This window comes from Xyrauchen texanus, chromosome 3, assembly GCF_025860055.1.
Source record: "Xyrauchen texanus isolate HMW12.3.18 chromosome 3, RBS_HiC_50CHRs, whole genome shotgun sequence".
In the NCBI taxonomy this organism is placed as follows: domain Eukaryota; kingdom Metazoa; phylum Chordata; class Actinopteri; order Cypriniformes; family Catostomidae; genus Xyrauchen; species Xyrauchen texanus.
In genome coordinates, this window is record NC_068278.1 from 10,114,439 (window position 1) to 10,140,765 (window position 26,327).

At 38.3% G+C, this 26,327-nt stretch overlaps 2 protein-coding genes across 2 annotated transcripts; both read right to left on the reverse strand.

Moving 5' to 3' along the window:
• Positions 1-1,210: 1,210 nt before the first annotated feature.
• On the reverse strand, positions 1,211-4,836 carry tmem141 (transmembrane protein 141). The gene is made up of 5 exons (XM_052109996.1): positions 4,689-4,836; positions 4,073-4,139; positions 3,878-3,961; positions 3,622-3,729; positions 1,211-1,485 (listed from the first exon to the last, which is right to left on the reverse strand). Exons 1-5 carry the CDS (start codon positions 4,740-4,742, stop codon positions 1,415-1,417), a joined length of 384 nt encoding a protein of 127 aa, XP_051965956.1. The 5' UTR covers positions 4,743-4,836; the 3' UTR covers positions 1,211-1,414.
• A 188-nt stretch (positions 4,837-5,024) lies between these two features.
• LOC127621996 (uncharacterized) lies at positions 5,025-26,073 on the reverse strand. The gene is made up of 13 exons (XM_052095846.1): positions 25,938-26,073; positions 22,931-23,025; positions 22,635-22,834; positions 20,625-20,703; positions 16,662-16,840; positions 10,342-10,665; positions 9,178-9,576; positions 8,788-8,970; positions 8,620-8,680; positions 8,263-8,416; positions 6,676-6,753; positions 6,456-6,546; positions 5,025-5,136 (listed from the first exon to the last, which is right to left on the reverse strand). Exons 1-13 carry the CDS (start codon positions 26,071-26,073, stop codon positions 5,025-5,027), a joined length of 2,091 nt encoding a protein of 696 aa, XP_051951806.1.
• Positions 26,074-26,327: the final 254 nt, after the last annotated feature.

Sequence of the window (26,327 nt, forward strand, 5' to 3'; positions counted from 1 at the left end):
CAGCCTCGACCCATCTTCAATGCTCTGAGGGAAGGAGGTTGTTCCCCAAAATCTCGCAATACATGGCCCCGGTCATCCTCTCCTTAATACAGTGCAGTCGCCCTGTCCCATGTGCAGAAAAACACCCCCAAAGCATGATGCTACCACCCCCATGCTTCACAGTAGGGATGGTGTTCTTGGGATGGTACTCATCATCATTCTTCTTCCTCCAAACACGGTTAGTGGAATTATGACCAAAAAGTTATATTTTGGTCTCATCTGACCACATGACTTTCTCCCATGACTCCTTTGGATCATCCAAATGGTCATTGGCAAACTTAAGATGGGCCTTGACATGTGCTGGTTTAAGCAGGGGAACCTTCCGTGCCATGCATGATTTCAAACCATGACGTCTTAGTGTATTACCAACAGTAACCTTGGAAACGGTGGTCCCAGCTCTTTTCAGGTCATTGACCAGCTCCTCCCGTGTAGTTCTGGGTTGATTTCTCACCTTTCTTAGGATCATTGAGACCCCACGAGGTGAGATCTTGCATGGAGCCCCAGTCCGAGGGAGTTTGACAGTCATGTTTAGCTTCTTCCATTTTCTAATGATTGCTCCAACAGTGGACCTTTTTTCACCAAGCTGCTTGGCAATTTCCCCGTAGCCCTTTCCAGCCTTGTGGAGGTGTACAATTTTGTCTCTAGTGTCTTTGGACAGCTCTTTGGTCTTGGCCATGTTAGTAGTTGGATTCTTACTGATTGTATGGGGTGGACAGGTGTCTTTATGCAGCTAACGACCTCAAACAGGTGCATCTAATTTAGGATAATAAATGGAGTGGAGGTGGACATTGTAAAGGCAGACTAACAGGTCTTTGAGGGTCAGAATTCTAGCTGATAGACAGGTGTTCAAATACTTATTTTCAGCTGTATCATACAAATAAATAGTTACAAAATCATACATTGTGATTTCTGGATTTTTTTTTTTAGATTATGTCTCTCACAGTGGACATGTACCTACGATGACAATTTCAGACCCCTCCATGATTTCCAAGTGGGAGAACTTGCAAAATAGCAGGGTGTTCAAATACTTATTTTCCTCACTGTATACTATAATGCTAGCTGACTCTATATTCATTGGGGAGTTTTAAGAAACATTTCAAGGGACAGGTGATTATGTAATTTTTATGTAAAAAAAAAATCTAAACATGCTTGAGTTAAATACACACACAAAAAAACATGTTTTAAAGAATAAAAAAAAAGCAGTTTCATAAACAGAACTTACTGTACACATTTAGTTCAGCAAGGCCAAATATTCTCGAGAAGTCATGACCCAGTCAATTAAAATTCAACAACAACAACAACAACAACAAAAAAAGAGTGTTTTTATTGGCCATTCAGAGTGTTACACTAAAGGTAAAAGTCACCACCTTTACATTTATTCCAGCACATCTCCATACTGGGTGACTTTGGTTTCTGCTGATGTTGTGACAATTGGAGTGTCCTCCTCTAGATAAAGAATAAAGAAAAAATTGTTCAAGTTTTTCCATTATAAAAGCCCAGTAATAAGAGAAAACAAGCAACCACAATACATGAAACACTAAAATGAAGGCTCCATTCAAACATATAAAGTGTCAAAATAGCCACTTTTCCACATCAGGCCGAACGGTCCTGAGCACAGTGAGGAATGGTTCCAGTAGCATTTCCACTTGAGCACGGTTCGGCATGGCACAATTACAAAACATTCTCTACACAGTGCTTAACCGTGCTGGTGGAATGGCTTTAGTGCGTAGCGACTCCAATGCTAGCTGGCAAAGTTTGCTATGATGAGGTTAGTACAATTTTATATAAAAATGATTTTACAATGATGGTTTAACTAGTACATACTTTTTTTACATTGAATGTTTTTTTTTTATTTATTTAATGTACATCACCTGAATCAATAACGTTACGTCAACATATTTTTTCCTCTTGATTTAGCTCATTAATTCTTTGTCAGAAAACATAATTTGTTCACATAATAATAATGGAATAGTTATTTTTAAATAACCAAATTGGGTATCCTCAAAGTAATTTATGTGTCTCTAACATGATTAATTTCCTCAGTTTTACATAAGATTTTTTTATTTTATAAAGTTATGCTAGTTAGCTAACTTTTAGCTAGCAATAACATACATTAGCATGCTAAATGCTAACTAGTATTTGCTACTTGAGTAAAGCAACAGAGTTTAGTGTTTGTGTAAATGTCTTCAACCTAAGCAAAAGCTCAGGTTCTAAATCCCAAAATAACGTTATTAAAGGGATAGTTCATCCTAAAAAAATTACAATTCTTTCATTATTTACTCACTCTCATGCCATCCCAATTTCTGTCTTCTGCTGAACACCAAAAAAAGTTTTAGAAGTATATCTCAGCTCTGTAGGTCCATACAATGCAAGTGAATGGTGAGAAATTTGAAGCTCCAAAATGCACATAAATGCAGCATTTAAGTAATCCATACAACTCCAGTGGTTAAATCCATATATTAAGAAGGGATATGATAGGTGTGGGAGACAAAATTGTCAATATTTAATTCTGTTTTTATCATAAATTCTCCTTCCTGCCCAGTAGGTGGAGATAGTAACAAATAAAGCGCAAATCTTAAGGTTTATAGTAAAATAGGACTTAAATATTGATCTGTTTTCTCACCCACACTTATCACATCGATTCTGAAGATATGGATTAAACCACTGGAGTCTTATGGTTTACTTTTATGCTGCATTTATGTGCATTTTGGAGCTTCAAAGTTCTGGTCACCATTCAATTGCACTTTATGGACCTACAGAGCTGAAATGTTCTTCTAAAAGTCTTTGTTTATGCAGAAGAAAGAAAGTCAAACACATCTGGATGACATGAGAGTGAGTAAATGATGAGAGAATTTTCATTTTTGGGTGAACTATCCTTAAACACTATCAAGTCTCCCCCTTTTCTTTTTGTCAATAATGTTCAACCTTTACCTTTCAATGATTTTGTGTTCGGTGGCATGCACAAACTCTCAGCATATGATGTTAAACCTCTTGATTTTATCTCTTTGCTTGTTTTCCCCAACATGGGCTGTCTCTTTCCTGTTATCTAGCAGAAATACTGTATCTGTCACAAATATTCAAGCACCACAGTGGAAAAAAGAAACCATAACAAAATGGTTTCGCAACGAGAACCGTTCGGACAGATGATTGAAAAGCGGTTAATGTAAAGCCTAGAGGTACATTACACTATAGAAGAATAAATTATGACCTTCACAAACTTTCTTCCAAATGAGATTGGAATTGCATTCGACATTAAAGGTGGAGTGAGTAATCTTTTCAATGTTAAAACTCTTTCTTTTATACCAGCTTAAGAAGTAAGCAATCTGTTGGGAGATTCCCCTTACAACTTGAGCATCATGACCAGCACTACACTGTAACATTGGCTCAGCCATTGGGGTGCGTTTGAGGCAGGACTATATGTTTGACTGACCAACGGCATGGAGTGACTGTTTGGAAAAAAAGTCACTATTTTTGCAATTTCGTTTAGTGACACTTGTGGTGGAGAAACTATACACACTTCATTGTTAATCAATCTCTATATGCTAATTTATAATTTATCAAAGCATGCAACTATGCACTTACTCTGAGCGTTTCTGTCAGGAACTTTTCCTGTCTCAAGGAATAACCACAAGTCCGAGCACCTCATGGTTTCCCAGCGTGTTACTGAATAGCTGAATACTGACGAGGCAACTGCAGACCAGAGGAAAATATGAGTATCACCCAACTGTTTTCTTTTAAAAATACTTCATTAAGTGTGTTTATGAAACACAAATATAATAGTGTGCATGGATTGTGTGTAAACAGTCTTCTCTTGCATGATGTTCTGCGTCTGACTTACCAATAGACCCTAGAAGGTTCCACTGTAGGGGATATGGGATTTTTTTCTGAAGTACTCGCTGTGCAAAAAATAAGCCAGCTGTGCCTGATAAATTGTGATATTAGAGATCTCATTTGTGATTTTTCTTAGCTATGAGTATTACAAGCAGTTCATAATGATCAGATACAACTTCATTAACATCAATATTACACTAACCGAGTATGAAGCTTGCCGTGCCTTTCATAAAAGCATAAGACTGACAAGCGGCATACTGCTGCAAACCCTGAGATGGATGACAGCAAAATATTAGCACCATAGAATTATTATTATTATTATTATAGGGGAGACAGGGGTTTGTTGTCACACTGGTTGCATTCAACGAGTAAATATTTTAAGCAATGTTTGTTTCAAACACCTAGTTTAAAACTGTCTTAAATTAATTTCTTATAATGTGAATTCAACCCACCAAACTAAACATCTAATTTCATTATATAATATATATATATAACTCTTCTGTAAACAAGTGAATACGTCACAATCACACATTCAATAGCTTGTTCAATAGCTTTAAATAGCTAGTCAAGTCTTCAAGGTCTATAAATTGACAAAAAATAAACCTCATAAAAATAAAAAGTATGACAACTAGCCCCTGTGAATCACATGTACATTAACACATTAAAGACTTTGGTTTAGGCTATTTTTGTACATAATTGTATCGTTCAGAATACATTAATTTATTAATATTTATTTAGGGTATTAAAAAACAACATAGTATAATACTAATACATGTTACGTTATTATTTCAAATTATGAATGATAATTATTTACGCACCGGATGCTTCGCTGCAACCGCATCATCAACTTTAGTGAGTCCGAGGTTGACCATCACGCAAAAAAAAAATGTATTTATTTATTTACAATTCTAGTAACCTCCAAACTGTTCTGACAGCTTATTCAACTCCACTGTGTTGTTATCTAACTTCCGCATGTGCAGCGAGAAAATGATGCGGCTCATAATACAGCGACGCCAAAAGGACTGGAGGAGCTAATGCATTTCGTGTATAAACTAAATCACACTGACAACGTGTCAATACAAAATAAATACAATACATTTCACAGTATTTATTCAGTTTTATTTATTAAACATCTGACATGTATTATCTTAAATCTATGGGGGGTTGTGGTGTTGTAGAGACCCTCCATTTGTTATGTGAGTTTTGGTGTGTGATGGTTCATGTCTTTGTTTTTGTTGACATTGGCCCTTCCAAATGGTTTTATTTCTGATAAAAAAAAGAAGAAAAAAAGGAAAACTAATCAATCTAATTATGCAATTAACTTATTTTTAGAGTAAATTGGCAAACACTATATTAAAGTTTGCTAGAAAGTTCTATGAAATCATTTTCAATCATTCACAGCAGTACAGGATTAGCTTTGTTCAACAGTATGAAAAAATTATTTAAGTTCGGATTATAAAAATTTATCAATAATTCAGATCATACTGAATAAAATGACATTCTTTTTGAATTTTTTTTTTATTTCAGTTTATCCTGAAGGATCTTACTTGTTTCTTGGAGGATTCTTATTTAATCCCATTAAAGGAATATTCCGGGTTCAATACCAGTTGAGCTCAATCGACAGCATTTGTGGCATATTGTTGATCACAAAAATTTATTTTGACTCGTCCCTCCTTTTCTTTAAAAAAAGCAAAAATCTGTGTTACAGTGAGACGCTTGCAATGGAAGTGAATGGGGCCGATCTGTAAACATGAAAATACTCACTGTTTCAAAAGTATTGACACAAGATGTAAACAACACGCATGTTAATATGATCAGGTCCGGTTCCAGATCAAAATCGCTGAGGGTGCTTCAGAAAATAGTGGGGGTGCTCTGTATAAAGTTGAGAATGTAATAAAGTTTTTTTTTATGTTTCATGTTTAATGCTACCAAAAACACTTAATATTTAATCCACGAAGTACACTACCTTCACTTAAGATTTTTTCAGACTTTTATGTTTTCTCTGCACACGTACAGTGTTGAAATGAAAGATAAATTACATAAGTAATTAAATTAAATATATTGGAGTGTATTTTAACCTTATTCAATACAAATATTTAAAAGATTGTTTCTCTGTCATGGTCATTATGGATGAGAGATATTACAAACTCTTTTTTTTTAATCTTCTTTTTTATCTTGTTTTTTTATTATCTCTTTTAAAGAGAAAATATATGGCTTTGACTTCATAGTTTTACTCTAGTTATGCATGTCTTCTAATGACTTGAGAGACTTCAGAAGACATGACAATGTTTCCAGTAAGGGAACATAGTGAGCAATGATGCTTCCTGTTTTTATGGTGCATTCTGGGAATTTTTAGGGAGCAAATCTTTAACTGCACTGGAAAGATTTCATGACTGGGACACCCCTAGAAATGGCTCCCTGATCAGTTCCCTAACTACAGAACTAGAGAGCTAATTGAGATTGAGATTGAATTGAACCAGGAATATTCCTTACTATGGATAGAAGTTAGAAATGTTATAAACTAATCCTGTAACCTTTGGGATGTTTAAAAAAATTATAATTTTAAGTAGTTGTACAATTCATACTTGTCCCTTTGTGCTTTGTTTTGATGTTGCTTTGTCCATTCCAGATTAGACCAACTGAATGAGACAGGTTGGAGCAATCTCACATCCTCAGCTGTATTGAAACAGAAACATTAGCTCACATATTCAATAATGGAATAACATGCCAGTGTAATTTTTACATCAAAACAGTGGTAACTTCTTAAGCCTGCACACAACTAATCAGAAAAGAAGACAAACTCACAAATTTGTTTGCTGATGCATGGAAGTTTTTCTCGGTCAATGGGAACATTTCTGCCTGAGCTCCGCTGTAGCCGCCTGACTATAGAGTCAACATTGAAGATACATTTGCATGTTTTAATAAAAATGTATTTACCCTTGTGTCAATCTAAACCAATATGACTTTCTTATTCTCTACTTCTGTGACTTCAATATGCCACTAGGGGGCTCATTAATTCATGACCACACCTACAGCAACAACATCAAGGCCTACTTTAAATCAATGCACCCTTGGCCCGCCCATTGGTACTCAGTTCGTAAACAGAGAAAGAGCAGGACAGACAGGCCTAGTGTGGTCTACTAACTATTCCTGTACACCAAAGGGTATCTGGACTATTTTGAATTATTTATGTATATAAACATGCACAAGACAGACGTCTTTGATCGTTGTCATGTATTTCGTGCAGCTTTTAAAAGATGCGGCGTAAAGATACTACTCTGAAATGGAGATGCCACTGTTTCATCAGTTGTTCTGCCTCTTGCTGTTTTGAGCACAAAAACAGTGCTCAAAACAGGGTGCTCAAGCAGTGCTCAAAACCAAGATGCTTTCTTGCACATATCTGCTTGATTTTTAATTGTTGTTGTATGTAAATATGCACTAGATGGACGTCTTTGACCGTTTTGATGCGTTTCCGGCAATGTGCACCTTAGTGCACGATAATACTGTACAGTATGCGTGCGTCTTGTTTCATCGGGCTTTGTACTATGTACGTATTTGTTTTCACTAATGAATATTTCAAATGTCATGGCTGTTTGATTTCGTTTTGATTTTATGGTGCTGCTGTGCTTGAGTTAAAGTTGAACAGTTGCAATGTGCAAAGATGCAATGTGTTGGAAGTGTAAAAGCTGAAATATAGTTTTATAATGTTGTGGACCTTGTTCATTCTCTTCCGATTGAGTTTCAAATATGTCTGTATTCTAGGGGCTGCACGATGTTAGACAATCAGAACAATGGCTATTTATGTTAAAGTTTTAAGGAGGCACTTAGGCCAAAACTGAGTGTTTCAGTCAGAGAGCCAGAGAAAGGGTCAAACATTATCATATATTACTAAATTATGACAGTTGTGGTGCAAAAAAATCTATATTAACATAATCAGTGGACCACAGGGAAGATAATAAAATGGTAAAAAAAATTAGTATGTCATGACCCCTTAAATATGCGCAAATGAGATTTGAAAGCTGTGACGAATGGAAAGATTTTCAGAAGTTGAATAACAACTTACATTTGAATATGATTCTCACACAAATTTTGCGATCCCATGGTCACTGTATGCTTTCATTGTGTGGAAAAGAGTTGCATCAACATTCAGCTAAACTTCTCCTTTGTGTTCCACGGAAGAAATAAAGTAATTCAGGATTGGAATGACATGAAATTGAGTAAATGATGACAGAATGTTTATTTTTGGGTGAACTATCTCTTTACATAAAGACAAGGCAGATGTTTATTATTATATTTGTCTTGCATGCTGTAGCTCATTTGCTTTTATTTTCTGTATCTTTTTATTAGGTTTCTGTTCATAGTTCTTATCATATAATTCAAACAATGATCTACCTGGGGTGATCATGGCCTTCTGGTGTGTGAGGTCCCCTGGGGTGGACGACTGGGTCTGGGACCGATGTGTGCTATCAGATTGTTCCCAGTAAGAAACCATGAGATGGTCATTAGAGCTCTCAGGAAACACAACAGCTGGACTCTCTTTGTCAGTCTTGAGCAAAACATTGAAATCACATTTTGTGCCAAGTCTTACTGGGTCCTAAGCAGATACAGTCAAAACCTCAACTCCTCTACGAACACATGACATTTTTTTTGTAAAAAGGCAACACAATAGGAATGACCCTTAAATGCACCTAGAAAGTCCATGAGTAACAAGGAGACACCCTAAAAGGTCATAGTTAGTTATTACAATACCTTTGATGTGCGATTGGAAGATTTGTTTCCTTTTGGAATATGCATCTGGACGGCTGATCGCCTTTCAAACACAACCAAGACAAATTGCATTTGTTAAGCAAGGAAGAAGAATAGTGATTGGTAGCGTATCAAAAACAATTACAATAGTTGTTTATCATGAGCTACAACCTGTGTGTGTGTTTTCTGAGGTCAAAGGCTCTGTGCTGGCCTGTGTTGGAGTGAACTGTAGGTTTATGTCCAAGTATAGCTGGTGAATTCGTGGCCTTCTTTCTGACCTCACTCCTCTCTTGGCTGCTTGGAGAAGGAGTGGGGGGTTTTGAGTGAGTCTGATGGGTAGAGGAATGCAAATACCTGGGAAAATTACACAGACATCACAGGATAAACACATGGAAAGAGATAATTCAGGGCTATTTACCACTTAAAATCTTTTTTGTATTAACTTTGGTATTTTTCATATTAACCAATATTCTGATACATAGATTACAAAATTCCAATTCATGCCTTTAGGTGTTAAACTTTTTTTAATGATTAATAAATTACTGGGTGTTGTTAATTCACCTGTTTGAGTGCAGGTATTCATCCCGAGCAGTCTTCTTTGTGACTGGTCTGCTCTGACAGCGCCCCCTGGAGGTAATGGCTGTTATAATGCAGGTGTAGGCTGTGTTAGCGGACAAACGGCGGGCAGTGTATGCCCGCTCTGTGCCCAGGTATGTTACACATCCATTCAGACTGAGCTCATATTTGAAGAGTCTCCCTAAAGGTACGACTGGAGCTCTCCAGTTGATCTGTATTTCGTGACGTCCCAGGACAGCTATGGTCAGACTGGATGGAGCATGATCCTGATCGTCCGCTGTCCTCACCTCAGATCCTGCTCTAGGACTCTGTGCGTCCCCTGGACCGAGGGAACTCACGCTAAGCTGGTAGGAGGTACTAGGAGATAAACCACTCACTACAGCCCTGTCAGACAAAAAACGGTGAAGACACTTCATTATGTGAATCACAACATAATAGAGCGCAACTGTACCCGCACACATTTGCAAGCTGGTTGCACTCTATTAAACAATACTAGCTTGCAATACACAAAAGTCTTTATGAATATGACTAAATTGCATTATTTTGTTATGAAATGAACAATGCTCCTTAAAGGTGGAGTGTGTAATTTAAACGTCAAAAAACCCTATCCCAGTTTAAGTAAAGAAATTGATTGGATTGTGGAAATTGGGTGTTTCATACAATGTAACAATGCCAAGATATATATATTTGACTATTGGTTAACATTATCCAATAGCCCACACAAACTTAGGTTATGTCAGGTGAAAACGAAAGTTGTTTCAATAATTATAATTCGATTTTAGAGAAAGATTACGAAGACTAAATACAATTTCTGTAAAACATACATTGATGAATCATGTACTGTACAATAAGACCAGGAAGTGTATTAAGAAAGTAAATAGTCAATGTTTATTGTTGACCTTATTGTGCAGAGATAACTAAAAGTAAGCCATTCATAGGTTGACTTCCTGAAGTGTGTTAACTGTGGCTCTGTGGTGCTTTTAGAACATTTATCTGAACGATGGGCAGGGTGTAACAAGCAGTAGGAATGTCTGGGAAACCTGTTCAGAAACAATAATTATTTTTGCAATTCCATTTGTTGCTGCTAGTGGTGCAATAATAACACACTTGACCTTAAACATGTTATTATGAAAGATTTATTTGGCCTACCCTTGCAGAGTAGTGGTCTTCACAAGTGTGTCATTACAATAGATTTGGTATGATTTGGGTTTGATCTCTCCCTCCGGCTCTAACCAGCGTAGGTGTACTTGTGTAGCTGTGCAGCCAATCACACTGAGCTCCCGTGGAGGTCTGAGTTTGGCATCCAGCTGCTCTAGAGTAACATCCACAGCTTCACTGAAGGGACTGATGTCACCATCAGGTGTAGACAGGTGGTGGCGCAGAGAGAAGGAATTCTTTGATTGGTTGGTAGAAACAGGTAAGGTCGCCTGACACATTGGGCCACGGTACAGCATGACATCTCTGTCAAAGAGACTACAGAAACCCAAAGACAAAATTATGGATATTTAATTATGTGGATATAAAATAATCTGAGCAAAGTACATTCTAATAGAGTCAGAAAAGATTTTTGTGCCAAAACTATTGTAATGTTTTTTATGAAAACGTAATTTCTACCAACTCTTTCACTCTTTTTTTCTAATTTTTTCTACTCTCCTTTTAAAGGCCGGTTTATACATCTGTGTCAAGCCAATGCCGAAGGCTCCATGTCGTGGTCTGAGGTGGTTTGCATTTATAGTTCTGCATTGGTGTGCCTGCTGCATCATTCTGTGAGTACGCATCCAAAATGCTATTATATTGAGAGAAAATGCCTTACTAATACTAATTTCATTAATAAACAAAAGCAATGTCATTTGTGGATTTAAACATATTTATTAAATTATTGTAGCATTAAAAATGAGTTAATCAAAGTATGTTGAGATTTAGATCCATACTGTATTTATCATACTTGTCAGCTATTCAGATAGCACATAAATTAGTCATATACTGTATGCTAGCTCTTGAGTCACTTAAACAGTAATAAATCAATATTTTGCCATACATTGACACTCCGTGCTGAAAAAAGAAATGAATGAATTCATGAATTAATAACCACTCACTTGTCCAACACAAAATGGGTGTTTTTTAAAGCTTAGAAGATTGATGTTACAATCCATATATTTTGCAATGCACGGTTATATAAAATGAAATATAACCAACTCTTAACAGATGCCTTTTAGTTTGTTGACCAATTAGAAGTGTTATGTTTTCATAACTTATGAAATATGATCATTTAACTGTCAAACATATGATCAAAATATCATAGAGATTGGAAAAGTCATAATTAGTATACAACAAATATTGTTTCACTCAGAGGTAAAAAGCACAGAGTTTAAAGTTGTAAACAGCTGTCTTTTTGTCACGTTTCCACTGGTAGATTCATGAAACATAAACAGTAAATTAAAACCGAATATGCTCCCAATTAAAATGAGTCCAAATACAATGAAGTATTATGATGTATAGATCTTAAAATAGTATTGGAGAAACTGTGACGCTACCTCAGATATTTTTCTTTTAATCATCCTGGTCCTGGTCTCTGGTTACAATGTGGAACAATCCTAGCTGTTGTGGTCTGCGTTGAAGTGACAGTTACATTTTTGGAGAGGTGCACATCAAGCTACGGCTTAGCTTTGACACAGAATTATAAATCAGCTTTAATACTTCTATGAAAACACCCTCTGTTATGATTGTCTAAAATCTTCAAATGTGGAATGAGTAATAATTATTTCTTGCAGGCTGCGGGTTTGCTGTTGGGTCTAATATAGGCTGCGTCCAAAAGATTAGGCAGCTGCCTTGATTCCTCACTTCCCAGTCAGTCAATGACTTCACAGTCAGCGATTTGCACATGAAGGCACCTCATAAGGATGCTGGTTTTCAGACACGGTCATGTCTAATGGTCTTAAACTATTTAAAGTGAGCTTTAGACATACCCAGGCAAATATTTAGAACCTACAATGCTTATTTCTAGCTAGAAATGGAGTCATAAGTTGAGGGATATCAAAAGCAGCAAAGGTTGAATATATGCTGCCTTACAAAAATGACCAGATGAAGGTACTCAGTAGACAGGAGTGATGTAAATACTGGATTTGGATATGTCTTGATGCCTTCTTACCTCCACATAAAGCCTCTGAAGGCAGCAATTTTCAGCTTTCAGATGCAGCCAGTTTGCGCTGCCCATCCTTCAGTAACAGCCTTTCTACAAAGTCTACATTACATCGTGACAGGTTTTCAAAACAATCTGCACTGAAATGCAATATGTAAAGATATGTCTGAAATGATTGTGGCATGGGGGGCGTGGTCGTGTGTCGGTCTGCGGGAGAGAGAGAGAGCGGTAAGGCTTGTCACCTGGTTTATAATTACCTCTACATATATACACAGAATCAATATTTAACCCCACTATAACCCATCCTAATCCCCAACCCCCACCCTGGCTCTCAACAACATCCCAGTTGTCATAAAATATAATAATCACACATTTTCAATACACCTCTCTCTCCACTGCCTCTCCCCGAGAGCCCTTCAAAAATGCCAGATATCTGCCCCATTTCCCCACAAACAAGTCCAATTTCCCCAGTCTTCAAGATGACCCATCTTCAAAAGCCACCACCCTCCCCATCTCCAAGCACCACTCCTGAAATAGGGGTGCTGCAACTGACCTCCATCCCCTTAAAACTACCTGTTTGGCAATCATGACACAGGTTAGGACCCAACTCTTTATATGTCTATCTTCTACATTGATGACCACCCCACAAAATACAGAGTCTGGGGCAAAATGAAACCTGAGTGCCCAATACGTCACATACAAACTATGGACCTGCAATCAAAATTCTTAGATCTTAACACACCACCAAAAGACATGTGTTGTGTCTCCATCATCTGATTGGTATCGCCAGAAGGTAGGTGTGTCTTTAAGACCAAGCCTATACAATCTAGAGGGGGCCCAATATAATCTATGTAAAATCTTAAATTGCATAAGGCGCACCCTTGCATCTCTAGATGCATACCTGACATTTTTTAGAATCCTAGCCTACACTCCCTCATCCAATACCAAGTTTAAAACTTTCTCCCATAATCTCTTGATAGCAGTTAAAGCTTCGTCCCCCAGACTCTGAATTAGTAGGGAGTAATACACTGATGCCTTATGACATTTTCCATAAGCAGTAATCACCACTCAAAGAGTGTCTGCCACATTGAGGGTGTATGCTACTCCAAAAAATAGTACAGAGCAGGTGGTGCAGCTGTAAATACCTAAAAAACTGAGATCTGGGAATCTGGGAACCAAATTTTTCAAGGATTTCAACACTACTCTCTCATATAGGTTACAGAGTGTAGTAACCCCCTAACAATTCACTCTGACCAGCAGAAAGTGGATATAATTTTGGGTTCAGCCATATCCTCGAGGCAACATTTAAATAAATGTCTGTATTAAACACTCTGGACACTTTTGTCCATACCGAGTGCAAATGCAAGATAACGGGGTGTAACTTCAATTCTCTGGTTAGTTTGAAGGATTTGCAATGGTGAAATATGGGCAAGAACTTCCTGTTCAAAACAAAACCAGGGAGGGGCTCTCTCGGGTGGAAGCGACCAATGAGTCAAATGTCTGAGACCGAACACATAATAATAAAATAAAATCTTGGGTAGGCCTAGCCCTCCTTTGTCAGTCGGCATATGCAGCTTACTGAAATGTAATCTGGGATGTTTACCTTTCCAAATGAAGGACTTCGCTATGCTATCAAATTGGTTGAAATAAGAGAGGGGGACATCTATAGGTAGAGACTGTAGCAGGTTGTTGAATTTTGGAATACAATTAATTTTAATAACATTAACCTTCCCAATCATAGATAAATGTAATGAAGCCCACCTGCCCACATCGCTCAAAAACCTTTTTATTAAAGGGTCAAAATTAACTCACTAATTCACACAAATTTGCTGGGAATAAAATACCCAAATACTTCATTCCCCCGTTTGAGCCACTGAGAGGCGGCTTGCTCAGAACAATAATGGAGAAAGGGAGCAACCCTGCCAGATATAATATTTTAAAAGCATTATTAATATCAATGGCTGAGGTAAATACTTCACCACCAGCAGATTTCACTGAGGGAATGATAGAAAAAGACTCTCTCTGTTTTATATATATCTAACCATAGGTTTTCCTGCTTTGAACCCCAACTCACAGTATGGCTGTCTTGCCCTGAATAGCCAAAACAAAAAAACAAAAAATGTTTTATGGTCCCTACCAGATGGGTTCAAAAGCCTCCAAACATCTGTAAGACCAAGATTTTTATACATCCTGTGAAGTGTCAGTGTTGCTCTAGGTGGCTTACACACATTTGCTTCACTATGATCCATCAAAAGATTAAAGTCTCCTCCCAATATTATATCATGATGGGTGCCCGCGACTTGCAACAGCCCTTCAAGATCTATAAAAAAGGCCTGATTATCAGCGTTAGCTTTATTACATTTTAAATTAATAAAAATATTAGCCAAAATAAGATTTTGCCCCTGAATTTCTGCTAAAACAATAAAGACTCTTCCTAATGTATCTTTAATCTGTTTGAGACCTTTGAATTGTAGATGCTTACTTATCAATGTGATGACTCCCCTGCTCTTACTTGAGCCAGCACTAAAGAAATCATGTCCACCCCATATCTTCCCACATTTGTCAGCTTCCTGCAGGGAAAGATGCGCTTTTTGAAGAAACACTATATCATAATTCTCATGTTTAAGTAGTGAAATAACCTCAACCCATTCACATTCCATGTGGAGAGAGACAATACACTCATATTAACATTTGACATTTGGCATAGAAAAAATAGATTGTGTGTCAAAAATAAAATTAATAAGACCACACTCCAACATAAGTGCAACAATCAAACCCCAAACCAAACAAACAGAAAAAAGAAAAACATGCGCATTAACCCCCGCACAACAGTGCCACCTGGCATCCATCCCTCTAAACTCAAAAAGTCCATGTACATCTTCAAGAGCCCCTGCAACAAATTTGCCATAGGATTGCTTAAGGTTGTATACAAATTTATGAGCGAGAATTACACAACAGAAGATAATCTATAAAGCAAACTCCAGCCACTAGGCAGAACCAGCACAAAAAGAAACAAAAAAGGCGCTCAGTTTCCTCGAACAGTCAAGTGAATATTCATTGAGTTGGTCCACTTGGCTGCAATATGAATACCACAAAATAACTAACTCAGTCCATTGACTTTATGAAGAACTTGCTTGTTGGGACATGTAAATATTTTACGGCCATCCTTGGCATCTATTCTCAATTTAGCCAGGAACATCAGTACAAAAGTGACCTTCCATTGATGTAAGAGGTTCTTGCATTCCTTGAAACAATCACGAAACAAGAAAATACTGTGGTTCTTCCAAGAAAGCCAGAATTGAGCATTGCCGAGCCGGAACCCAGTGAGCTCGCTTGATTTCCAGCTTATGGCCTGTTATGTTGAGCAGACTCGGAAGGAGCCCGTCCAGGAATTTCACCATATCCTGACCTTCTTCGGCCTCAGGAATTCCAACAATCCGGACGTTATTCCGGCAATTATGATTTTCCATATCCTCCAACTTTTCCCTGAAGTGCTCAAAACCGGATTAGCACCTAATTCCATCTCCGATGAATCCAGATAATCAATCCGTTTCTCGACATCTCCCACTTTTGTAACCACCTCAGAGAATTTTGCCATGGCAGTGATCAATCGACGTATACAGAAAGATCCTCCAAGTCAGCAACGTCCTTCATCAGCATTACTGACAAGATCAACAATTCTCACAGAAGTTCCTTCACTTCTCCGGCCAAATCGGCTCCCTGGTCCGCAACCTTGTCAGGGGCATCAGCTTGAGCATGTAAGTGTCTTTTAGTGTCTCCAGAGCCTGATTATTTTGAATTCTTTGACATATTATCATCCTAGAACAGTTAAGGGTCAGGGTGTATCGACGTCATGTGACTACAATCAAGTACAGTACCTTGTTAAAATCAAACCAAAAGGGTATGCAGAGCAGCAGGTGTATGGCATGAGTCATGTATTGGTCTGCGAGAGAGGTAGAGCCGCAAGGCTTGTCACCTGGCTCATAATTATCTCTAACACCTGTCTCTCATTATAGTGATAGTGGAGGGAGACCTAAAAGGTACGCCAGAGCATCAGAGAGGAGAGAGAGAGAGTTACCACGCCCCCCATGCCACAAGGTGCTAGACACAGCCATGGGCAACACAAGGTTTGGAGAATTTTCCCATACTTCACTCTTATTGTTAAGTTCTCCTAGTGTTTAGGAATACTTTTTTATGTATATATAAAGTACACTAATAATAATAAAGATTTTTTTTTCTGCTTCAGTTAATATGTTTATTTTTGGACTAGGGAGGAAGTTTTATAAGTTTTATTTTAAAAGATGAAAAATTCTTGCTGTAAATATGTCACCTGTAAATGACCTCCAGGCCGCTCTCAGGCTCACACTTGTCCCATGATACAGTGCAGGCCGTTGATGACAGGTTTGTAACTGTTACTGATGCTGGCTTGGGCAAACACTCCAGTCTCCTGAGGCACATGATGACTTCCTCATGCAGTTCTGGCTCAGTGGATGAGGACATCGAGAGCAACTGACAGCAAAGTGAATAACAGAGAAGCATGTTATAAATGTAATTAATTTGATAAAAATGATAGATCTGACCCTAAATTCTGATTCGATGAGCCTTGTTTAAAGCACATAAATGAAGACATGTGACCATACATTCTATGGCCACATCCACTCTAAAACGAGATGTATCGCAATACATATGTAATGATTCAATATATTGCAATATATTACCGTCATTAAATATTCACCCCTTTGCTAAAAACTTGGGAGTTATCTTTGACACGGCACTGTGGTAAGGGCAGCTTTTTCCAACTCAGGTTGATTGCTAAACTTAAACCATTGTTCTCATTTAAGGATTTTATTATTTATGATATTCATGCCTTCATCTCAACCAGACTTGACTATTGTAATGCACTGTACATGGGATTGTACATCTCTGTATCGCTTGCAGTTAGTCCAAAATGCAGCTGCTAGGTTGCTGACTGGAACAAGGAAGAGGGAACTTATTTCACCTGTTCTAGCATCTCTTCATTGGTTGCCAGTCCAATACATTGGATTCATTTGAAGATTTTGTTATTTGTTTTTAAAGCTGTTAATGGTTTAGGTCCCATCTTAACTTTGAAAACTCCTTAGTCATCAACAATCCTCCAGGACTCACAGATCCTGTTATAAACTTCTCCTGCATACACCACACTCATGCTTGAAGTTTAAAGTGGATCATGCCTTCTCCTTAGTCAGCCCTAGACTATGGAATAATGGGGCTTTTCCAATGCAAGGTACAACTCGACTCAGCTTGCTTTTTTATGGTTTTCCATTGTAGATAGTACCTGGTACCTGATAGTTTTTTTAGTACCACCTCAGTCGAGTTTCCAAGCGAGCCGAGCCGATACTAAATGTGATGTCAAAATCCTGCAGATCACTGAATGGTCAGGGAGAATCGTCACTACCAGCGTCACTGGATTTCCGATACGTGATATCAACCCGCTAGTTTTAAAGTTAGCAACAGCGATAAAAGTATCATTTGTTCACGTGACTTTTTTTCACAATGAGCTAGTAGCTAACAGCTAGTGGTCGTGTTATTGTTGTGGTCAGTTTGTGTCATGTTTAAGATGATGTCACGGCAGTAGAGGTGGCGCACCTATGACGATCAGCCTATAATCCTACCAACGCTGAGATGGCACTAAACTGTAGTGGAAATGCAAGCTGAGAAATATAAGGCGAGTAGAGTTGAGGTGAGTCAAAACGTAACTTGCTGTGGAAAAGTGCCATAACATACCTCTGGACATTGGATCTGCTCATACGCTTCACATTTTTAAATCGCGTCTGAAGACGTATCTATATTCTTTGGCTTTTGCATGAATGTATATTGTATTGTTTATTGTTTTAATGTCAATCTTGTTTTTTATTTCCCCTTAATTCATTGATTTATTTGCCCTTTTGGGCTGTACAGCTCCATCTCAGGCTAAATAGTCTCTGCTAAAAGTGAAAATACTGTGATAAAGTTTCATAACAAAGTTAATTTAATCCGACCAATCGCATGCCAGTGTCAGCATATATAAACAGCTGCTTACATCCATGCTGTGACGATTCCTCCAGCATTTTGCTTTGCCCACTTACCCACGACAGATCCATGCAACATTTTTGAATAAAAAACTACTCTGTGCAAAGCATTTGCCCTCATCTGATAAACTCTTACATCGCAACCGTTACATTATTCACCAAGCTGCCGCAGCAGCCACAATTATTATTTTGTGGCAATGCTGGTATAGTGTGTTTTTATATATTATAGTATATTTTTTATATATCAAATATAGAAAAAGTGCTTATATCGAATAGTTTGAACATTATTTTAATCCAGGAAAATAAGGATGAGACTGCAAGGTCTTCGTGACCTTGCTGAGAGAAATCTGGGCACTCTGCCATGACAGAAAAGTACTAGGGAGGGAGTAGTCTTCAAAGCACTGAATGGCACAGACTATAGCTAAAGTTAATGTATACTTTCATAATAAATTAATTTAAGAGGTTATTTTTAAAAATAGACCAACTGCCAGAATTCCACCATTAAAAATAAGTCAGAGAGTGTGTGAAATATTGGTGGCGAACAAGGAGTGTGGAGAAGCACGCTTATTGGTTAAGAAAACAGGAGGGTGTGCTTATGTGGTAATGTGTGCTAGCAGAAGTGTATAAACAAGTAAGCTTTGAATGAGAAGATCAGATGATACAGCTGGCATCTCGGCTTTGTTGTTTTGCTCAATAAAGTCTAACATTTGACATCTGGAACCCCTGACTTCAAGAGTTTTCGTATTGAAAGAGAAAACGGGTCTTCAATACTCCACGACATAATTTTGGCGCCCAACGTGGGGCTGGGAAAGGGGCCAAGAGAGCACTGCTGTGGGTTTGCTGACACAGATTACACAAAATCACTGGTGCCAAAAAATTTAGATAAGAGATTTAGCTTAAAAGGTGTTTTGTGTAGTCTGTTGTAAGTTTGACCTGGGCAGTGATAAATCAATGAGCCTCTCCAGTCTTGGATAAAAAAGAGAACAGGGTTCCAGGTTTCAAAAACATTGTGCATGCAAATGTAAACAGGTATTGTAAATAATTTGAAATGCGCTAAAATTCTACGAGTGCCGCTCTCAGCGGGGCCCCAGTGATGAGAGGGAGCCTGCACTGAGACAGAGGCCCTTGAGCTGGCTGAGAGGCAGTGAGCTCACCATTTGATGGTGGCACTGCATCTCAAAGTAGCACCACTGAAAGGTCGGGCATTGGCAGATCATGCAGAAGTAGCATGATAAACCCAGAAGTGGGTTCTCCCAAAAGTGGGATGTGTGGAAAATATTATATAGGTTGCCAGAAGTGGCATTGAGAAGTTTTGAAGCTATGTGTGGAATTGACTGCAAATGAATGATAAAAAAGGTGTGAACTTAAAATGTTCCAAGATATTGGCTTTGTTGATTTGAACACCATCCAAATAATAATCTGTGTGATCTAGATAAAAAAAAAAAACACACATTTGTCGATAAAGTAAGGAAATTGAAATAAGAAAAGTGTCTTTTTCTCTCTCTTTTCCTCTCTCAGACAGTACGCTAGAGACTAAGTGCTGTGAAATCTGTGAGGGAGGCAGAGACGGCGCAGCAAAGGGAGGTCTGTGAGCAGAGCCGAGCTGGAACAACGCACACCCGGTCCCCAATCAACCTGAAGGCACGCGAGGGATAAAGGAGGCCGGTGATGATGGTTCGAGAGAGAGAGAATGACATGCAGCTGCTCTGTGCTTATGTTTGTGTGTTTTTGGTTCAATGTATTATTAAAACTATTATTTATATTGTCAAGCCGGTTCTCGCCTCCTCCTTTCCCTTAACCCGCTTTACAGAGAGAAGCCTTTTTTTTCTTGTCTCAGTTTTCCTCCTGAAACAGAAATCCTAATATGGATACAAGCTGTTACTGAATTTGAAAGGAGGCTAATTGAGAGGAGAAAAGAAATAGAATTAGAAAGATTATTAATAGAAACACACGAATTGGAGAATCTGAATACATAGACTGTGTAGGTCAAAAATGGGAATTGACAGAACAAAAGTAAAACATGTATTTATTAACAAATTGACTACAATCACAAATTTGCAGGAAATAGAACAGGAATGACCATCTGTAGAATAAAAATAGAGCTATAGTGAATAAACATTTAACCTTTGAACCATTGGCACAATTCTGGGGCACACGAGGGATAAAGGCGGCCGGTGACGACAGTTCGAGAGAGAGAGAATTACGGGCAGCTGCCCTGTGTGTGTCTTCAGAGAATTATACATTACCTTCAACTGCGCTTGTAGAGGACAGTGCATTCTGATTAGCACCACTCCCCTTGGCCGGGACACCAACACTCTTACTGTCCTGAAAGTGAAAGCAAGACAAAATTAAGGTAGGAGCACTTCTTAGATCAAAAGTAAAGTTTCTGTGCAAAAAAGTTAAATCTTTTTTGGTTTTCATATATGGGTGCTTCTTCAACTTCGGGCCATTTCATGTTTTATCAGTTTCATGTTCTACTTTTTTCTTTATATATTATATTGTTATACTGTACACTCACAACCACTTTATTAGGCACACCTGTACACCTACTTATTCATGCGATTATCTAATCAGCCAATCGTGTGGCAGCAGTGCAATGCATAAAATCATGCAGATAAGGGTCAAGAGCTTCAGTTAATGTTCACATCAACCATAAGAGTGGGGGAAAATGTGATCTCATTGATTTTGAATGTGGCATGATTGATGGTGCCAGATGGGCTGGTTTGAGTATTTCTGTAACTGTTGATCTCCTGGGATTTTCATGCACAACAGTCTCTAGAGTTTACTCAGAATGGTGCCAAAACCCAGTCCTGACCCCTATCTGCCTGATGTTATGCATTACACTGCTGCCACATGATTGGCTGATTAAATAATCACATGAATAAGTACTGTAGTTGTTCAGGTGTACCTAATAAAATGGTCGGTAAGTGTATAAGGGTCTTATTAAAACTTAACTGGACACTTTTTTACCATGACCTTCAAATTTGGTTCTTATCAGATGCCTTATATATAAAGACCCAGACTTTCAATATTAAGCTATAAAAATCCGTTATAAAAATACAAATTATTACATGTTCAAAACTATGAGAGTGAAATAAACAAAAACAATTCCATTATTTATTATGTAAAAATGATTTCTTTGAATTTTCAGAACTCAAAACTGTCCCACAGCCATGAAGTCCTTTCCACCACACTGAACAATTTTGCCCCTATGTTTTATTTAAAAGTTAGTATATTTTACCAAGTTGAAAAATATGTAATTGAAGAGCATACTTGAGATGAAAAATGTTAGCTATGAAATTAGCCTTAGCAAGACAAAGGATTTGGCCATTTTATTTAATAATTGTTAAAAATGTAATTTCCACCATTAAATTCTGTTAAACACAGTACAGAATTTGAGATGTGCTGGAAATGACAATGTTGTGGGAATGTTTTATGACTTTCAGAAACAAATACATAAATCTCCTGTGATACATGCATGTACATACACTGTTGGACATTGTTATAAAATATTTAAATGTATAAAATTAAAAATGTTTTAAATGGGTAAAAAACAGACTGTATGCTTCAGAACTCAAAACTTCCTCCTTAATGCAAAAACAGTATTTTTTTTAAACCTAGCTGCCGAAACAGCTAATTCTCTACTTTCTCCACATTTTGATGTTACACTGTGGTAGACATTTGCTTCTGACCGCCTCCACAACAACAAATCAACACCTACTTTACCTTATCACTTCTGTAACACGCCCAGTTGTGGTTAGCAGTGAGATGGCATGGATAAAGAGCAGGCCAGTCAAGAACAGAGAGCCAAACATAACAGTGGATTTTTACTGTCAAGACTTATAGGAGAAGCAGCACCAAAACAGAGCATTTCTGATAGAGGGTCAGACTGAAGGTGGAAAATGTGCACAAATAAAAACAACAACTTTACTAATATTGTTCCTTGAGGTATATTAATACTATACCTCAAGGAACATATTAAAATAATAAAAAAGGCATGTCATGATCCCTTTAGTGAGACATTACTTTCTAGAAGTCTAAAAGTTCTAAAGGAGCTCGAAGTTAAAGAATCTCCCATACATTTTTGCATATGGGCCTAAAACCTGTCTGCTATTCTGATGCGCTTATGGCAGGGATAAAAGCAGAACTGCCATTGTTGTTACATGATCTGTTACTGCTACCCCCTGAAATTATATCCTTACACACACAATTTGAGGTATAAAATACAGTTAATCAAAATGAAACAAATGACTCACATAGCAGCAAACCAGACAGTGTCTGGGTCTGTACTGTGCAGCAGTTGTAAAAGACCATCCAGCACAGCAGTACATGAGGTGCTCTCCATCAATAGAGCATGACCATCTTCACCGTTTGCTAAGCAACTCATTCCAAAACATGCGGTTTGTTCCATCTCAACTCCTGACGTAGTAGATAGCAGAGCCTGCAGTCTGCTAACCTTGTGACAAATGATAAAATAATGATTGTCATTGATGTTTTATTGATTAAGTAATTACAGTAGACCTATGGAGAGAATGCATGAGAGATTTCTTACCAGCTCATGCTCTTTAGCTTCTCTCAGAATGAGGGTCTTGTTCTGTCCACTCTCACACAGAAGACCAACAGCAAATGCTGCATTCATTGCTGTGTCTGCAATCAGATGAAAAAATTCAGTCTAACAATTGGACTTACATTGAACCCAAGTCATATATAGGAACCAGAATACATTGTGGGTGGGATCTATTGACTTGGGCCAGTAAGCAGCCACATAGCAACACCCTGGCAACCACCCACAACACCCTATCATCAAGACAGCAACTTTTGTACAGGCAAGAACCACTCACATTGTCCTCAGATAATGTACACATTTTGGATGACACTGACCTTTGTGGCTGCATGATAGGCACTTTACTAAACATCTGAAGGTCCTGGAGGCAGACGGGTGGGATAGAATCTTCTGACAGGCCTCTTCACACAGGGAAAGTCGCGCAAGGATAAGTGCTGCTGAGTTCACTGTATTCTCCCTCTCATTTGTCAGAAGAAGGGATAAGCCCTCAAGGACCTGATAGAACACATTTTGGCTCTGAAGCAACCATTGCCGCCCTGAAAATGTATCAACCTAAAACAGAAGTACACACAAGGCCTTTAAGAATCAGTTTAGGACTTGCCTTACAGCCAAACTCTTGAAATGTGCCATAACCATAAAAAAAAATGGGTTCACAAATTTTAGGTTTAAATTTATATGAATGGATAACAGAAAGTGTATAATTTAAGATTGTAACTGGTCGCCATTTCTTTTAAAATCACCTTTTGCTGCCCTAAGTTGTAACATGGATTTTTAAAAGTACAAATATTCCATATAGCTTCTCAATTTATATGAAGCCATGAAAACTGCATTCATAATGAATATAAACCATTTTTATGCATTTGACAAACACTTTTTTCCAAAGCAACTTTATCAAATGCATGCAACATATACATTTTTATTCCTAAACTTCTTTCAGTACCTATGGGGCACTGGTGATTTTTTTTAGAACAGCTCTAATGGATTAATATAGGGGAGGATTATATCAAATATCTTACTGGTAACAATGGATGTTGTTTTATTATTTACTAACATTCTCCATGATAAAGGTCTAAAAGCTATGAAATATTTTCTCGAACAAAGAGTTGAAATATCTCCTCCTGATTTTGTCATCAACATGATTTTGCTGCTATTAGACAAAAAATACTTTCTTTTTGAGGATGAATATTATCTTCAAAAGCAAGGGCGATGGACAGTTTTCACTGGACAATGCATGTTTTATTTATGGGATACATCGAAGAGAGATATATTTGGAATAATAATCCATTCTTGCACAATATCATCATGTGGAAAAGATACGTGGATGATGTTTTTTTTATTTTTAAGGTTCGTAGGAATGTATTTGATGATTTATTTTTTTAGCTCATTCAACAACATGGTTTACTCCAGATTTAATGCAGAAATTGACCCACGCTCGGTTTAATTTCTCTATTCAAAATCCATTTTGAATCTGGTACTCTTTGTACTACTTTATATACTAAACTTATGAACCTATAAAAATAGTGTTTTACATGCTTCAAGTGCACATCCGACTTATCTAAGTTACAATACACACAATTTACACGTGTCACGATCCCTTGTTGTCTGCCCCGTGTTTCACTAGTCAATTGTCATGAACTACAATTCCCGGCCCTCATCACTGCCAGCACTTTGTCGTTTAGTCCTCATTACCCCTGTGAACAAAGGCTTCCGCTCCCCAGTCCACGCCTGCTACGGTCAGCTCCCCAGAGCCCACGCCTGCCATGGTCAGCGAGCCAGAGCATGTCACGATCCTTTGTTGTCTGCCCCGTGTTTCACTAGTCAATTTTCATGAACTACAATTCCCACAATTCCTGGCCCTCATCACTGCCAGCACTTTGTCGTTTAGTCCTCATTACCCCTGTGTATTTAAACCCTGTTTGTTCCCCAGTCATTGTCGATCGTTGAATGTGGATGTCTGGATTTAGATATTTTTCCGTGTTTGCCCAGTTTGTCAATGTTACCTTTGCCCACCGTGGATGTTTCTCCAGCCCGTGTACTCTTGGTTGTGTTTCGTGTTTTGGTTTTCCCATCGTGGACGTTTCATTTTGTTCCAGTCTTGTTTGTTTCCATCACTTTCAATAAAAACCGCACTTAGATCCTCACCCCTCGTCTGCCTCCTCCTGCTTTCGTAACAATACGGCTGAAGCGGATCTGTACCTTAGAATCTAATTTTGAGTACGAAGTGGTAAAAATTTACAATTCATTTTGATTAAGGAGATATATGAAGAAGTGGCTTGACAATGCTCTTGATAGAGTACGTAACAGCCTTCACACAGACTAAGAAATATAAACCTTTCTCTGTTTTATGCACTTCTATGTATTCGGCTTACAGTCAAGAAATTAAGAATATAATCAAAAAACATTGGCATATACTATTGAGTGTTCACTGTTTTCTTTTCTGATCTTCTGCTTTTTTCCCATTATAGGGCGAAAAATATATGGGAATTATTTTGTGAAATCTGATACCCTTACACATGATGTGATGAATAGCCATTTAAGTAAAGATATTTGTTCCCCATCAAGCACAATGTGGAAGTGTCCTTACACAACCTTGTTGAAACCCTTATACAAGCAGGGCAATCCTCTGATTAGCAATGGTGTCTGTCTCATCCATTTAGATGTGCATTAGGCTCTGTCACCATTTCCTCAGAATGTTCTTCCTCCAAGACTGCTAATTTCGTATTCATCGTGGAACCCTTTCTGCTTCGCCGTTGATATACACTTACAGCCGACGGAATTCCTCAGCAAGATGTGGACAGGATGACTCGTCGCCTGTGCTCAGCGCCTGTGCAGCCTCTGTATGTTCCGGTGAAGAGTTCTCCACATCGCCGTATGCATGATTCCCACAGTGCTCCGGCTGGAGTTACTGAATCCTTAATATATACTGTATATACAATATACAGATACATGCTAACAATGCATCCCGCCGCCTGATGAGCACGAGGGCTGTGTTCACTATCTGGGCCGTGCCCACACATGATCAGCTCTAATGGAGACAGACTGCTCCTCACTACAAGGGCATGAATCTCCAGACGCTGCGTTCTAAGATCGACCTCTTTCTGAGGAAGGTCCAGCCTCTCGTGCCCTCCCATTCGCACTCTTCTGTGTTAAGTCCCGAGCGACCACATGATGCGGCACGGCAGGGCAGTGAGATTGAGCTGGAAGCCTCTTGTGCTGGCGCAATCCCTGCGAGCCTCCTGAACTTCCGATCAAACGTCCTCGCTTGTGCAATATGCGCATGATGAGCTCATTACAGCCTCATTTCGTTTGGCAGCTCTGACGATGAGGATGATGCTGTATCACTTGCAGCTTCAGGAGAGTGGTTAATGGAAGATCTTGCCGCCTC